General features: G+C 40.3%; 1 protein-coding gene across 4 annotated transcripts in view; it reads right to left on the bottom strand.

The window, feature by feature from the left end:
• Positions 1-17843, bottom strand: part of ADAMTSL1 (ADAMTS like 1) — a 687776-nt gene that overhangs the window by 279020 nt on the left and 390913 nt on the right. For 3 of the 4 annotated variants that reach the window (XM_075128816.1, XM_075128819.1, XM_075128817.1), the window contains exon 3: positions 15603-15659. The exons of the other annotated variant lie outside the window; for it this stretch is intronic. In XM_075128816.1, the coding sequence (XP_074984917.1) occupies positions 15603-15659 (57 nt within the window). The remainder of the gene's footprint in view (positions 1-15602; positions 15660-17843) is intronic. 4 annotated transcript variants of the gene reach the window in all.

Raw genomic sequence — 17843 nt, 5'->3', positions numbered from 1 at the left:
GTCTCCCATGTCTACCAAGCACTCTAACCACATAGTACTTACTTTCATGTGTACTCCCAATTAAGTGAATAGGACTGCTCATGATATTAAGCCCTGCACCAGGGACAAGCATTTGTAAGATCTCGCCCTTTATTGTAGCTCTTTAGGGCAGGGTATTTCTCACTCTATTCTGTAAGGTGCCAGGCATACTTATGGCATTATATAAATAATAATACTAAAAGGACGTAAGGCCCCAATCCTGCAGTGAGCACTGTTCATACAGATGCCTGTGCAGTGCTGCCAACTCTTGTGATTTTGACATTATTGTTTATGTCTATGTGGAGCTCATTGAAAGAAAATGGCACGCACCCAACCCCCTCCCCCCACATTTGGTGAGCTTTCAAGTTAATTTGGACCCAGTTTGGGCTTTGAAAGTTATACCTGACTTTATTTAAAAAAAAACAAAAAACAAAAAAACCACACACACATTTAAGCCTCCTCAGCTCTTTAACCTGCAAGGCTGTGCATTTTCCCCCCTTGTAGGAGTTTGCAACGCCTACGTAATTCTTCGTGTGCTCTTTTGCTTTTCCAAAATGATACTCTTCTTTTTATTAACACAAAAACAAAAAAACAAAGCTAAAGACTCATGAGTAACCCTCAAATAAATCAGCGGAAACTGCCAAAAAATATCACTTTTAAGCTTGCAATAAATAAAGAGGAAGAGAAAAGAGGGTTTAAACTAGAGAAAGGCTCAAACTGTGCATTTTGGATCTGGATTTGAAAAACCCTTAGGATAGGGGAGGCAGGACTGGTGTTTGGCCCAGCTTAAAGACGGCCATTTGCAGTATTCACATCTGCAGCTAGATTCAGATTTCCAATGCTTCCAGAATCCAGGGGAGGGGTTTATGGTTTGGGCCCATCTCTAGTGTTAACAATTATGAAGAATGCCTGGACAGCATGAAGCAGAGTTTGAAATGATGCAGAAGGATTTTTGAATAGAGAACATTCTAAAGGAACCCCTTTTGTCATCTAACAGCTTTCATATGCCACAATATCAGTGAAGTGCTTCTGCAAATGGAACTCCCACCAAAGCTAATGGGAGCTCCCCCTGTAGAGGACTGGCAAGATTGGACATCAAGTCAGTAGAATTAATGCATATTAGCATTTGAAATAAATAGGATTACAGGTTACAGCATGGTCAATTTAAAAGCTGGAAACATTGTAGCTCCTGTGATTTGATGATAATGATTAGGGGTTAGTACTGGCAGAGAAGCCCACCACCCCCAATTTAAGTCAAAGCACATTTATATTAAAAAAACAAAAAAAACAAAACAAAAAAACTGCCATAAAACATAAAAAGATAAGTGATGGGATTCTGGAGCAGCACCAGACTCAAACTGCCTGCAACACATGCACGTAAATGGAAAAGGTATTTGGTGAAATATTTGAAACATATGGTTTTGTTTGTGTTTCTCGCAAATGTCTGAGAACAGTGAACAATTCCTACCTGTATACAGTCGTGACCATGAATGCACTATTATGTTGTAACAAAAATGTATTTATAAGCAACCAGTAAAATACTGGAAGAAATCATAATGTTAATAACTAAGAGGTTATCAAGTTCCATATCGAATTTCTCAGTGCTAAAGACTGCCATGCAAAGAGTAGCAATTTTTACTTGATGAATTAAACAGTTTTCAATATAGTAGAAATACAGGAAATGATTAAATAAAACAGATAAATTTCTCCCCTTAAGCTGAGCAGAAAAAATTTTCAGCCTCAGCTAAACAGGTGAAAAAGCAAATCTTTTCCGTATTCTAAGTTTCTCTCTATAACTGGAACCCCAGTGTGAACCCAAAAGTTTAGGGGATCTAAGTCCAAACCCAAACATGGATCAGAACTTCATCACTTAGGGCCATCACTCAGATTATTGAAAACCTGTTGCTGCTGATGCATCTGTGAAAGACTAGCTTAGCTTGAGCCATGCAGTTTGCAAGCTGATCACCCTCATCCTACACCTGCTGGATCCAATCTTCTCACTTACAAAGAAGAATTCAGGAACAATTGCACTGCAGTAAATGGAACTTTAACAGTCAAAAATTGATGTAAATGGGAGGAGAATCATGCCCTCAATTTATATTTTAGGCATAAAAGGATCAATTAATCATGGAACTCTACATGTGCAGGTACATTTTATTGGATAAAAGCCTATGTTATATTAAATAACTGAGCTGAAAGTCAAAGACCCTACCTCATATTAACTGAAATAAGTGGCAACAAGCATGACAAAGAATGCCCCCCCCCAAGTAATAAGGTTAGTGAAAGAAATGGACGTGACCAACAGTGTCAATGCCTTTCAACCTTGCATGAGGCTAACGTGACATTCCAGATAAATACATCTGCGTAATGGACAGGATCAGGATCCTGTGCCCTGCAACTGGTGGGAGATGAAAACAACTGATAATGAAGGACCATTGATGAGAAAATTCTTCCCAGATTTGTTTTATAAAAATGCTTTTCCTCTCCTGCAACATGTGTGTCTGGATCCAGCTCTGTCCCCAGATTCTGGGGGAAAACCACTTTGAGCTAGTCACGATTTTTCCATCAATGTTTTTTTTTGGTTGGAAATTTTTCATTTTGATAAAAAAACTTTTGATTTTCTACTAAAATTTAAAACTCATTTTGGCTGAAATCCTACCACTTTTGACTCCCTCCATCTTTTTTGCACTGGAAATAATTTTTATTTTTTGCTCCCAATTTAAATTTCTCCCACATCAAAATGAAATGAATATGTTAGAGGAAAAAAAATCACAAAAAGTTTGTTTCTTCACAAAATATATATTATGCTTTTCAAACAGCTCTCATTATTATTATTTGACTTTCAGTAGCACCTAGGAACCCCGGCCATGGGCCAGGACCCCACTCTGCCAGGTGCTGTACGAAAACAGGACAAAAGGGCAGCTCCAAAGAGCTAACAATTTAAGTATTAGACAAGAAACAACAGGTGGATGCAGACAGACCCATAAGGGAGCACAAGGAAACAACACCACAATTTTTAAACCTCCCCTTCCTTAAAACTGCAATAGCAGCATTCTTCTTTCACCTAGCTGGGAGAGAGGTGGAAGACAGCACTTCACAGACACCCCACAGGAACTAACTGGAAGGAGGTACTTATGTAGTAAATATCCACAGCTCTTTTACAGCCAGAAGCCAAACTCCACATCTCTGTGGCATTCCTGATTTCCACTAACCTGAGAACAAATAGTCCCAAGATTGTCCCTAAATCCAAATTCCAGGACTGAAACCTTTGCAGAGTCAAGGCTTAGCACTCATTTCTTCTCCCACTGATGTCAATGAGCATCACAGGCATGAAGCCAATCTTACCAACACTTTTCACTGTGTGGAAATGGGAAAGCACTTTGAATCCACTATCTTACCACGATTCCATTTTTGAGACGACAAAGAAAATCTGCACTCAGTTACACTGGTGTAAATCCACAATAACTCCACTAAAACCAACAGCGTAACTGTTACAGGATTTGACCTAGAGCTGAGTGAAAGTGGGCAGGGTTCACGCAAGCCTGTTTTGAATCAGTTTCATTTCAAGTATTCTGTGACATGCACCCTGCAGTCAGTTCTCTTGATTCTCCTAGTAATTCATTTGCCAGCCCAAAGTATGTGAAGTAACATGTCCCAAATTTATTAATCTAATTTATTAAGTTCTTACAGGCTACAGTTCTTTCTGGCTCTTCAGGCCCAAGCCTTTCTTCTTGGGGCTTCCAATTCACCTTTATTCTAGGCATTCAGATCTCATGTCCCTCCCCCACCTCTGAGCTCTGCAAGTCCCACTGTGGCCTGGAACAGTTAGGTCAGCTTCTACTTGGTCTATCTATTTACATATATTGCTCTCATCAGTGCAGAACTGAAACACCCCACAATCATTACTAAATCTAGTCTCACAACAGCCGTGTGAACTAGGAAAGTGTTACCCCCATTTTTACAGATAGGGAACTGAGAGACAGAGAGATTAAATGATACACCAGAGTCTCTGGCAGATCCAAGAGTTGACCTCATACTTTCCGAGTCACAGTCCAGTGCTTTGACCGGTGCAGGCCTTTAGGCACAAGACCATCCTTCAAATAAATCTTTGTGACAGTCTGAGCTGTGCCAACCACTAATGACTCCTGCACTACAGAACGCACAAGATGTGGGATTCTACCTCCCCTGCACAGGCGTGTAGAGACAGAAGGGAAAGGCTATCATGCCTTCCCTTGTCCTCACAAAAGAAACCAATAGCACCATTCCCACATAGTCTCCATTTGTCACCGATTCACAGTTTGCTCTCACTAGATAGTCCCTAATTTGCTAGTACATTTGACTTTGTTAGTTGTCCTTAGTTTTGCAACATCTAGCAGCTTGGATGCAGTCATAGTTATTGTAGGGTCTTCATCCTACACTCTTCTATATTCCCCATTACATATTATAACCCCCCATCCTTTTAAAGCTCCCTGCCTTTGAGTTTTACAACTTTTGCTGTTTGAATCTGATGCCATCTATTGCATCAGGGTATTTTGTGTATGTCAGTGTGTGTTTGTTTCCAGGTGCTACTTCAGCCCAGAACACAGAATAGCCTGCTGTATTTTTAGCTTGGAAGCATTTTATGCAGAGCCATCTTAATGAAGTTTTTGGCTTTGCCTGCTTCCTTTTATTTGAGTCCTGATTTATAATTGGCTTTTATGTATCTTTGACTTTAAGAATTGCTCTGAGCACTGCAGTCCATAATGTTATGCACCTGCAAATCAGCATTTGAGCTAGTAATCCCTAATCTACTGCTCGGGTATGCCTATATTCTAAATGTGCAATGGGAGCGTGGGGCAGGATTCACTTTCCTGCAAAAGCCTTACTACAATAATAGAAAGAAAGAAAGAAAGAAAAAGAAAGAAAGAAAAGCTGCTGAACCAAGGAGATGCCAGGAGCAGAGTCCGCTATAGGGAGCTGTAGATTAATCTTAATTGTTTATTGTATTTAGTATTATGGGGATACAGAATTTTTCTGCAGCACTCACCGTATTTTATAATATAATCACTGTGCACGAATTTACATTGCTGAACTACAAAAGCTGCCACTTTTTGCTTCCCACTTTGACCATTCCACCTATACAGCCTTGTGCCTCTGCCCGAGTTCAGAGTACGAGGAAAAGCAATGCAGACATGTTTGTACTGCTGGCCTCCACTGTAATTGGTCTGTGGATAACCAAAGCATTGTGATTTCCTTTGTTGGTAATTCTTTAACATTTATGAGCACAGACCTACACTACTCATTAAAAAAAGAGAGAGAAAGTGTAAATCATACACTGCTGGGTCATAAAAGGCTGTCAGCTCATCAATGGCTTCCTATGATGTCATCATCAACTGTGATGCTAAAGCAGTTAAGTTATAAGAAGCTGGAGATGAAATTACAGCTTTAGTATTGACCCAGCAATAGAGCTCAATAAGGCGAACAGAGTACACTTTAATATGCTTCCCTATCCCTATAAAATACATCAAAGGCTCAACTTTCAAAGGCTTGAGTATAGCTTGCCATTTGGAAAGACATATCCAGCACAAAAGACCTCGTTTGAAAATGCAGCCAGCAGTGCAATGTAACAGGTGAAATTTAGGAAGTGCAGTGCTCTACAGGATTGTAAAATCACTGAGTATTAGCACGGACTAGAACACTGGACATAACTACCGATTTTAGGTAATCTTAATGTACCTATCACAATGCCTTCTAGATACCAATAATATTTTGCATGTCTAGGGCCTTCTAAGAGAGAACTGAAAAGGGCTTGGATGCCATGAATTAATGTCGCCAATAATAAAACGTTACCTTATTTACCACTGTGAGGTAGGGAAGTACTGTATTATCTGGATTTCCCAGATGCTGAAAGTGATGCACAGAAAAATAAAATGACGGACTTGCCCAAGATCATACCAGAATTATCTAGCAGAGTTGTGAGTAGAACCCAGATCTCCTGACTCCCAAGCCTGTGCCTTATTACAATTTGTATTAATGTACCCAAATCACAAATGTAGTCTCTTCCTCCTTGGCTGTCTGGAATGTAGACAGAGACCACTGTTTTAAGAATAGACTTAAGTGTAGCATGCTTTGTGTACAACACTGGAAAAGTAAAGCTCCTCATAGCTACCTTAATTAAACTGCAGCTATCTCGATTGGGTATCCCAGATACCTAGGAAATCCAAACCCACAGATCCACACTCACCAGTGGGGAAATTTAACAACAAAAATAATTAGTTATGAGTAAATCAGTTACATGAAACAGTATTTTAAAACACCAAATTTAGCCCTGAGATGGGGGTACCTCTGGCTCCCTCTGCAGGCAGATTTTTGGTCCTTGGCAAAGTGTTAATTTGTTGGCCGGAGCTCTCTCAGTTCTTGGCCTGATTCTCCTCTCACACACGTTTGTGAATAAATTAGGAGCAGCTCCACTGGCATCTAACTGGTGTGGGAGAGAGGTAGGGTGACCAGATAGCAAATGTGAAAAATCGGGACAGGCGGTGGGGGTAATAGAAGCCTATATAAGAAAAAGACCCCAAAATTGGGACTGTCCCTGTAAAATCAGGACATCTGGTCACCTAGAGAGAACTGAATCAAGATCCTTAGTTGCTCACATTTTCCTGCATTTTTAGCAACACTTTTTAAAAATTAAAAAAAAAAAAGGATTTTATTGGGTAGCAAAAACTAGTGGACCCAATTCTAGCCTGACATCTATGCCCTCTGAGTCCAATAGGGATGCACTTGATATTAGCCAGGGCAGACTCCTACTGTGTAATTTCAAATTCACCGATTTGAAAATAAAATCCTTTCCCGCCTATATTTTTGTTCAACTCACAGTTCTTGTTCACGCTTATTCTTTTGGGGAAAATTGCATCTGCGTGCTTTTACCTCTATATCCCCATGCAACATGTGGACTCTGTAATGAGTCTGGTCAGCAAAGTTCATTGAACCTGTGTGGTGAGGAACCATGACATCACCCCAGTTTTCCAACAATATTTTGCATAGCACATAAGAAATCTTATGCATGTTGTTCATGACTATAGGTAGCTTAAAGAGAAAGTAATTAAAACAACATTTGTTTAGCAACAAATTAGCAAGGGTTTAATTAAACAACATACTTTTGAAAGTCCAAATAATTCCTTGCTTTGAGAAAAATTTCTCTGTCTCTCTCTGTACTTCAGTTCTTCTGTTTGCCATGCATGAAACATTTCAAAATTCAGGATCACTCTCACTGAATTTGCAATTCAGAAACCTGTACAGTTGACTGCATTACATTAAGCAGCATTCTGGGACCACGTTCCCAGCACTTTGGGTCAAGAATGAGGCATGAAACTCCTATCAAGAATAATAAGGAATTAAAAATAGAGAGCCAAATTCAAACCAACTGACACCCTCTCCCAACCATACTAGCCTCAAAGACATGACACAATATGCAGAATTTGACCCATATGCATTTACTTGACAACAATAAAAGGATTTATCTTCAGAATTCTATAGTATGTATTTTCAGAGTTTACAGAATACATACACAGCTACTGAATTCAGCACACAAAAATTTAGGTTTATTGTCACACATACAATGGAAGTACCTTGTGTGACTGAAAACAGTCCACGCATTTCTGAACATGCCCTAGTACATCTCTCGCTTCCTAATTGTGTATTTTAGCTTTTGCTGTGACTTGCCATGGTTCCTACCTGCACATTTCACATCTAGACGTAGGCTTTGTATGGAGCAACTGAAATCAGTTGAACAGTATTGAGCATAATGGGCCAATTTTTCAAATATACTTGTGCAAGAGTGGGCATGCAGCTTTGTGCACACCCAATGACTGGTGCTTGTGCCTGATTTGGGAGGTTTGCACAGGCATATGCCTAGGCACGTATGCACTTCTCACGTGCAGGCCGATTTTTGAAAATGTGAACCTAACTTTGCAAAGTCCACACACTGCTGACTGTCATGCCACTGCTGAATATGATTCCGATCCTGTGAAGTGCTGAGCACTTCCTGCCATGTGCTGAGTGCCCTCAACTCTTAGAACAACAGGATCAAGGCCTGCATCCTCATTAATAACCTCATTTGAGTATTCCCAACTAGGAGTTTCCACAGCAGGAGCGTGTAGTTAATCATATGATGTGATTATATAGTTATGTGATTGATTGCATTAATTTGTGTATTCACCTATTCTTGCAGTTAGTTTATGTATAAATCAATATGTGGTTAATAGGTTTAAGTTGCAAGATAAGGATAAGTAAGGTAAGGCTGCAAATTAAGGCCTACAGGCTTTAGGCCTGTAAGTGAGATTGTTTGGCCACAGAAGGTCTCAGGCCTGAAACAGGTTGACATGACTAGATGACCAAGGGATAACCCTGTGCCAGTAAAGATGAAAGATTACAGTAAAAGATGTGTTAATTGTTCATGTTCTGGAAAATATGCCCGAATGTATCTGTTAATATGGCACGATGGCGGATAGCAACTTTTCTGGGAATTCTGTAAGGACCTCATGTTACCACAGATTTCAGAGTAGCAGCCGTGTTAGTCTGTATTCGCAAAAAGAAAAGGAGTACTTGTGGCACCTTAGAGACTAACCAATTTATTTGAGCATAAGATTTTGTGAGCTACAGCTCACTTCATCGGATGCATCGGATGCTGTAGCTCACGAAAGCTTATGCTCAAACAAATTGGTTAGTCTCTAAGGTGCCACAAGTCCTCCTTTTCTTCATGTTACCATAGTAACTCAATGCATATGTTAATGAAAATACGGGAAGTTAAAGGGATCAACAATGAGAAATGGGGCACCCTTCTATCAGCGTGGTATACAAGCACAAAGAAAGAAAAGGGGCTGATATTTTTTATGCAAATACAGAAGATTAACACAGGATAAAATGTGCTGCCCAGCCTGAGTGTGTGTGTGGGGGAGGAGGGGGGAGAGCACATGAGCAGACACCCAACAGGACGGCCATGGCCACCCGATGATCATCTTACTCATCTATCTGGTTTCCCAAGGGATGAGAGTATGAAAGCACGGATGCTGGACATCCTATGGTTTATTTCCATCTCTGTGTATGTTTCAGTAGTTGGGGCATTGTTAATAAAAGGACATTTGATAACTTGTGAGTGTATGATGTATGGTCACAGTTCCTTGTGTATATCTAGAGTCTCTAAATCTAATGCTATTCCTAAGGGTGATTCTCAGCCTACTAATTCCAACATTGCATTCATTCAGGAGACGAAACCCTTCACAAAGGTCACTGGTTTAAGATACCCATTACTAATAATTGGTATTAGTAATGCCAACCCAAACATACCAATATTTTAAAGGCTACAAGTACATCCTTTTCAAAATATAGCACTGAAGATTAATTCTATAATGGTAGCATTAATAAAGCACATGAAATACCCATACAATTGATCTGCCTCCCACAACAAGTTTTGGATTAAGAAGCGATTTGCAAATTGAAATAGTACTTTCCTTCTGATGCCATAAAACCTACAGAGCAAGACTTCTGAAGCGGCACCAAATAGACACATGGATTCACGTTACATATACAGACACCCTAGTCCTTCCTGCACTGTAAGAAATAATGGAACCAGCTACCAAAAAAAGTCCGGAAGTGCTGGGCAGAGAGACACAGCAGGCAAAGAGTCATCTTGGTGATTATTTTTATAATTACTACCATACTTATTCCATTTGTTAGGCAGGAAATATCCCTGGACTATCATTTAAGGTTAACACACCTTTTCTCCTGTGGCATGCACACACTCAAACATAAACATACGTTTAAAAACTGCTACATGTTTGTGGAAATTTCAAAAGATACGGTCACTGTGCTTTTCAACAGCAGGGCCAGCCAGCTGTGCTCTGACTGCAGACCACAGCTAGGGAAGGGAATGCTACATGATAAAGACAAGCCACAACTCTATAGAATGAGAAAGCCATGCAGGAGCTTGATTTGCAGAGAGCAGTTCCATTAATGTAGACAGAATGGCCTAAATTCATCGCTGGGGTAACTCCACTGAAGCTGCTCAGGGTAGGTACGCCAGGAACGAATATGTCCTTATGTGTGTATGCAAGCACAGAAAGTGTGTAAGTGCATGATTAAGGGGAGAGCAAAACTTCAGCACTGATGTGCTGGCATAGAACCTCACACTAACACCCAACCTCACACTAACACCGTACTACAGCCCCCTCCACAGTACCACTGAGGAGCTGAAGAAGAAAGCAGTAGCAGGATGTGGTGGTGAGGAAGTGATAGTGGTGGTGGGAGACGTGGAAAGGGAAAAAGGAGAAGGAAAGAACGTGCAAGAAGACAGAAGAAGAGAGAATAAAAATACTTCCAGGGAGGAAGTCTGCAAAGTCCGGCTGGACATATAAGGAATAAATCCTCCACTGCAGTATCACGGGTATCTCAGTGATAAAGATCAACAGCACAGTGGGAGTTTGGGCTTCCCCAGTATGTGCCACTGGAGTCAATGGGAACAACAGCTGTTAAAGAGATCAAGCAAGACTTCTCCAGGTTAGGGAAAAAACCCACCATGCAATAAAAACAAGTTCCAGACAGGAATATTTTTAATATGAATTCCCATTAAATTATTTTGTCTCCACTGGGTTGGAGGGGGATTTTTTTTTCCAATTTGGCCTTTAAATAGGTCATTACTTAGAAGTGGCTTGTCTGGGTAAAAGAAAAGTTTGGCAATTTGGTGCACCAGTACAACCTGTCTTGTCCCTTCAAATGAGCACAGCCATGTTTACTTGATCTGGCCTGGAATGGAAAGGTGGGAGGGACTCATGTAGCAAGCTCACTAATGAGCAATACTGCTCTCCTTCCCCTCCCTCCCCAGAATGACTCGGGAATCCAGTGGAGATGGTGAAGTGCCCTGGAAATGCCATCTGGTGCTGGCTCTGAGATGATAGCAGAGATAACAGCTGGGTACATAAGTCATTTTCAAAAAAGGATTTAGTGGTAAAACTCAAGTGTTCAGATTAGGCCGTATATCAGACAGCTGTTGCTTTCTAAGCAGCGCTGGGCAGTGGGAAATGTCACATGGTTCCCTGGGATCAGTACCAGTATTTATTAAAATGCCTCTCATCACATTGTTAGGTCAGTGGCTTTGTTTCTAATTAGAAGATCACTTCTACAAATAAACCAGGAGACATGGCAACATGTGCTACTTGTCTAACCTTTCAGCATAGCTTATCCATTCACCCTTGACCATAAGCAGAAAGCGAGTGAGCATCCTGGACACAAATCCACTGAGCCAGATCCCCAGCAGCTGTAAAACGGGGTAGCTCAACCGACTTCAATGGTGTTGCACCAATTTAAACCAGAGGAATATCAGGCCCAAAGTGTTTTCAATAGCAGACGAGTAAAAGAACTCACAGCAGGTTATATTGATTCTATGTCAAATTAAAACTTAGACTGAATTGATTCAGAGGGCATCCCACAATACATTACACTGTTATTTGCAGTTGGCCAAATTCTCTCCTCAAATGAGTGCACAACTCCAGGTAAAGTCAATAGGACGTGGGCACAGGAATCCAACAGGCAGAATTTGGCTCACTGTACAATAGACTTTTCTTGCTGGCCCCTTCTTCCTAAAGAAACTAAGAGCAGGAAAATATAGGCTAAATATGAGGAAATGCTACCTGACAGAGAAATCTATTGGACTGTGCGACAGTCTCTAACCTGGCAATCACAAAAAACATTTCACTTGAGATAAGAGACAAAGCACTTATGCAGCTCTTAGGGGCAGGACCATCTTTTTATTCTGTTTGGGTACAGCAACTACCACAATGGGGTCCTGGTTTGTGGCTGAAGCTCCTAGGTGCTACCACACAATAATAAATACTGTACGCAGCAGGAAGATAGGAAAAGTCACCTAATAGGTCTTCTCCATCTCTAATTTCTGTCATTTCTTCTCTCTTGTTCAGGAGGAAAAACTAAAAAGAACTTTGTGAACTGACAGAACAAAATCGATGCAATCCTATCAGCTCAAAGAGGTAACTTTCTTCACAAGTAATGAAGAGATAATGTTGATGCATCACAATATTGTCACAGGATAATGGTTTCCTGCTGCTAGATTAATGCTATGGTAAAGCAGGGATGTTTATTTGCCCAACAGAAGACAGGAATCCTACAACAGTGATCAATTAAAATGACACTGTTTCTCTTGTATCAAATGATGAATGCAGAAAGAGACATTTTTGTCTCATAACGTTGATGTTGATACTGTGGGGTGAAAGCTGGTTCCTTTTACTATGACTGATTTTGAATTGGTTTGGGGAACACATTGTACGTGTGAATCTGTGTGCATGCACATATGCACTATAACCAGTCAGAAACTAGCTTATCCAAACACAAGGCCAAGCTTCATCTTTGGATATGCACAAACTGCTTCAATGGATTATAACGGGAGCAGCCCTGAATGCAGAACTTGGCCCATGGTACTACAATGAGCATGATAATTCGGCTCAGTAGAAACGCTCTTCCCCTCCCACTTACAGAAGCAGGGGTCAGATGGCCAGCAACACAGATTGCCTGGCAGAGAAATTATCTTTTTGTTTGTACATTTCCAGGGCTGACACGGTCTTGATCCTTGTCATGTTCAGCACCCAGCATATTGCTGTTTTTTTAACAAATAAATAAGTGATTATCCTCCATAGCAGCTCAGAGCTAAGCCGGTTTCAGTCCAAGAGCACCAGCTCTCCAAGACTGCGTTGAATAATGTATTACTTGTTTTATGATATGGAGTGTTATCAAGTGGAGAGACTCCTCCTATCTTAATCAAATAAGTTCTATAACGTGGGGTTACTATTTTGGGAATTTCAACAAAATAAATACAAAGTTAATGATTAGCTTGACAAACACAAATGGGGGTTTTAAAGATAACAAATATGGGTTCATTTTGATAATATTTGTATGAAAAGTTCACGTATGTTAATATTGATTAAATCATTTTTTTCAAAAAAAGGAAAGGTCTATATTTTTGCGATCTTCTTTACAAGGAGAACAATGCTATTGCTTTTCTGTCAGGGTTTACCCAGCGTTCCTTAATTATTTTTGGCACTGTGCCAAAAGCTAATAATTTTTCTTATGAAACTGACGAGCAATTGCTTTTTTTAATCCTCTGAGGAGACATTAGGAATAATAGACGAAATGTCAGGAATAAGTAAGAAAAATAGTGCTGTGTATATATACCCCTCCTAAAAGAAGAAATACATCCCTTGCTTTTAACCTTATTTTTTTTAAAGAATATAATCTGGGCTCAAACCAAGAGCCCAGTCGGGAAAGACTATTTTTTACCCACTAAATCAGCCTGCAGCATTTCATGACTTTCCTTCCAAAGATTACAATGATAATGTGATTGACACAAAGCGTAACCTTTATAGTGTACGCAGGAGACCATGAACAGCAGTGGTCAATTAACAAGCAGATATTTGGTGAAAAACAGAAACTCATGAAAAGTAAATTTAAAATTTGACTTATTTTAGGTAGTAGTTCTGAATGGCCAAAAATGCTCTCATTACAGCTGGATATCTTGGATTCAGGACTCCAGAGGTCACAATTACTTCCAGACATCAGAGATTTTAGCAGCCAAAGATACATTACACAATATTCCAATCACACACACTCCAGGATTTTCTCTTGGTCAGAGAATATTTTAAATATTAGCGATGCCATGGCACTGTTCAGAAGCATAGGCTGCTTCACTACCCTGGCCCAAATGTTATCTCCTGTAATTATGTTGTACCAAACTACATTCTCTCCTTTAAGACTAACAGATTAATAAATCTGTTCGTCTTTAAGGTGCCAGCGGACTCCTCATCCTTTTTGTGGATACAGACTGACACAGGTACCCCTCTGATAATTCTCTCCTTTGCTTCAACTGCATAAGTTCTTGTTCACCTTCCCTTCTAAACCCACTTCTTGTTCACTTTCCCTTCTAAAGTGGCTGTTTGTTGCTAGTGGAGAATGACTGCTGCATTCCATCTCAGAGTGGATGCACTTCAACAGAGGATGGCAAATTGATCCCTACATCTACAAAGCAAGGCACTTTGGGATGGAACACATTATAGCCATTTGAGAGATCCTTACTTTTCTGTTTCTCCCTCTAGGCATTGCCCTGTTCATCCTGTTCCAGTGCTTCAGTTATAAAATGTAGGACTCTCAGCCCTCTGTACACTGGAACACAGAAGAGTCTGAAATGAACATTGCTTACTTTAGGGTCCCCATGTCTTCAGGGGGCAGGTCTATTATCCTAAGGTAGCAGCTTTCAAGGCCACTCCCCATCTAGTCCCCTGGAAGGCAGAGAGGCATCTCTTTCTCTCTTTTTGTTTTTGAGGTTCTCATCTCTTTCCCCTCCATACGACCCCCTGAAGTTCACTCCTACAGTCCTTTCAACATGGGAGAGAGCAGCTTGCAATGAGGTAGAAGGCCAACCTCTCTTTTTAAAGGAAATTCAGTTTATAGTTCTGTAAAGCCAGAGATATTAGCAGCAGACAGGGAAATCAGAGAACTGGGTAGAAGGCCTCAGATTCCAGCCTCATGTCAAAGGTTAGCCAAGCCTCCACACGCAACAGAGTTCAGGGGTCTCATATCTGGTCGGTGTTTCTAATGTTTGTGAGGATCAAGCTGCTCTTAGAGGCTGTAAATAAATAGTCCTGAAGAAAGTGACACTAGACCCTGATGCATTAATGACTAAAAAAGTACCACAAAAATATCTGAATCTAACACAAGGCCCCTCCATTTGCAAGACTGGACAGCCAGGTACAGCTGGTTTGCCTTCTGCTGCTGCTACTTAGATCAAAGCAGTGATTTCTAAATAGGAGTTACTGATTTTTTTGAAAAGAAAAACACAAAACATAGATTGCAAATATGCTCTGGTTTTCTCCATTTTTAGTGAGCTCATAATCCTAGAAGAAAGAGCCTCATTCTCCTCTTGGTTTTTATCCATGTAACTCCATTGACTTCAATATGCCCTGAAATTTGATGGAGGCAGGCTACATTCATGCTTAACTCATTCCTTATCAGTGCTCATCAGTGAATGGAATAAAGCACCAAGAATTAATATTTAGGACACAAAACCCTGTTTACAGCATACAGTTGGTGGTGCTACTAAAAATGAGATGTTTACTAATCAGAGGAGGTACATTTACAGCAGTGTTAGCAATATTTCCCATTTTAAGGTGTACATTAGAGCATCCTGTAGCAAACCAAAACACCAGGGCATGGCAATGGCCCAGTATCAACAACACCCACAAAGATGCATGTATTATATTTATTGTTAATGATGCTCTGAATGCCATTCACCAGGTAAAATAATTTGGGAGTGTTACTCTTTGTGCAACTGCTCAGGATGTGCAAGATTCTAACTGATGCTTCCTAATTGTAGTATATTAATTTGGCTGGATTGTCTGGTGCTACGGAGACAATGCAATTCCCTTATGCCCTCATTATACTAATGTGAACACAATATTTTTAGAAGCCACGATTTTCATTTTCATTGATACCAAGTTAACTGAAAGCACCTCACAGAGTATTATTACAGATATTATGGAGAGTCTTACTGCTTTGGTTAACTGTTCATCAAGTAACTCCAAACCATTATCTCCTCCTCCAGTGCCCTAAAGAAAAAAGAAGAGAAAAGTAACCACAAGAGGAAAAGCTTTAAAAAGTAGGAATTAAATTAACATTTGGAGTGGAGGGACAGATCGACAGATTTTTTTCAATCATTCCTCATCATCAGTATAATTCTTTGCACTCCTACTACTTTCCGGTTGTCTCAAAGACATTTGCTGATGATATACTGCAGCCTTTACCACAGCTAAACTAAGTCAGCTATGTCACTCAGAAGCCAGCCTGTGTTCTTGTACTGGACACCCAATGGGAATTAGTTTATGCAGGACATAGCTTCCTTTAAATAAATTATAATCTTCCCATCCCATGAATGTTCAGATCCTGCATCTTAACATTTATTTTAGTTGAAAAAACACTGGCTGAGACAGCATGGTCTGGATCATGAGGCATATTCGTAATATAACCTACCCAGTTTAGAAACCTATGCTCTTTAAAGGGAAAGTTCTGCCTGACAGAAAAGCTATCAGAAAACTGAGGGAATGAGCAGTTTAAATATTGTGGACACTGAAGAACAAAATAAAAAAAGAAGAGCAGGAATATGGCACCAGAATATTCAGATCTTAAAAGATGTATATACACAAGGGAATATGGACAACAACTCATAATAGATTTGCACACGACTAATTTAAAATAAATTTGCGATGACCAATGCGACAAACTTTTGGCGTCATCTAGGATGCAGATACAGGATTTGATCAAAGGTTCTGTCAAGGTTCCTCCCCCACTCTGAACTCTAGGGTACAGATGTGGGGACCTGCATGAAAAACCTTCTAAGCTTATCTTTACCAGCTTAGGTCAAAACTTCCCCAAGGTACAAAATATTCCACCTGTTGTCCTTGGGCTGGCCGCTACCACCACCAAACTAATATTGGTTACTGGGGAAGAGCTGTTTGGACGCGTCCTTCCTCCCAAAATACTTCCCAAAACCTTGCACCCCACTTCCTGGACAAGGTTTGGTAAAAAGCCTCACCAATTTGCCTAGGTGATTACAGACCCAGACCCTTGGATCTTAAGAACAATGAACAATCCTCCCAACACTTGCACCCCCCCTTTCCTGGGAAATGTTGGATAAAAAGCCTCACCAATTTGCATAGGTGACCACAGACCCAAACCCTTGGATCTGAGAACAATGAAAAAGCATTCAGTTTCTTACAAGAAGACGTTTAATAAAAATAGAAGTAAACAGAAATAAAGAAATCCCCCCTGTAAAATCAGGATGGTAGATATCTTACAGGATAATTAGATTCAAAAACATAGAGAACCCCTCTAGGCAAAACCTTAAGTTACAAAAAAGATACACAGACAGAAATAGTTATTCTATTCAGCACAATTCTTTTCTCAGCCATTTAAAGAAATCATAATCTAACACATACCTAGCTAGATTACTTACTAAAAGTTCTAAGACTCCATTCCTGGTCTATCCCCGACAAAGACAGACTATAGACAGACACACAGACCCTTTGTTTCTCTCCCTCCTCCCAGCTTTTGAAAGTATCTTGTCTCCTCATTGGTCATTTTGGTCAGGTGCCAGCAAGGTTACCTTTAGCTTCTTAACCCTTTACAGGTGAGAGGAGCTTTCCCCTGGCCAGGAGGGATTTCAAAGGGGTTTACCCTTCCCTTTATATTTATGACAGGTTCAGTGAAGTCAATGGAAGTCTATTGACTTCAGTGGGCTTTGCATAAAGCCCATAGCATCCTTCTCTTGCTAGCAGACACAGGCACCTTGAAAGTCAACAGTCTCGAGCCTCTTGATTTGCATAGTGGCTTAAGGTTAGCACTCTTCAAGCATCTCCAACAAGAGATTCTTAAAATTAGATTAGTCCATTCTCCCTTTTCACAAATATGGGAACAGGGTTTTCAAAACACAAATCTGAAATTATTTGCAAATTGGAATGAAATAATCAGTTTCTGAAATTTCCCATCTGTTATTTTGAGAAGGGCTGGGTGGTAAGGGAATTTGGGACTGTTACTGTGCTACCTTACTCAAAACATGTCATCACCCCTCTACCAAATAGAGATATATATTTACATGCAGGTCAAAGGGCAACCTTTCTTGGAGTGCCTCCCTGATGCAGGCCATGGCATGACAGGCACAGTTTTCCCTCTCAGAGCCACCAGTAATTCCATGCAGGCTTATCCTCTCATTCAGCAATATGGTTATTACTAGAACA

This window comes from Caretta caretta, chromosome 5, assembly GCF_965140235.1.
Source record: "Caretta caretta isolate rCarCar2 chromosome 5, rCarCar1.hap1, whole genome shotgun sequence".
Taxonomy (NCBI): Eukaryota; Metazoa; Chordata; order Testudines; family Cheloniidae; genus Caretta; species Caretta caretta.
The sequence above is the reverse complement of the archived record's forward strand: the minus strand, read 5'-3'. Positions and strand labels throughout refer to the sequence as shown.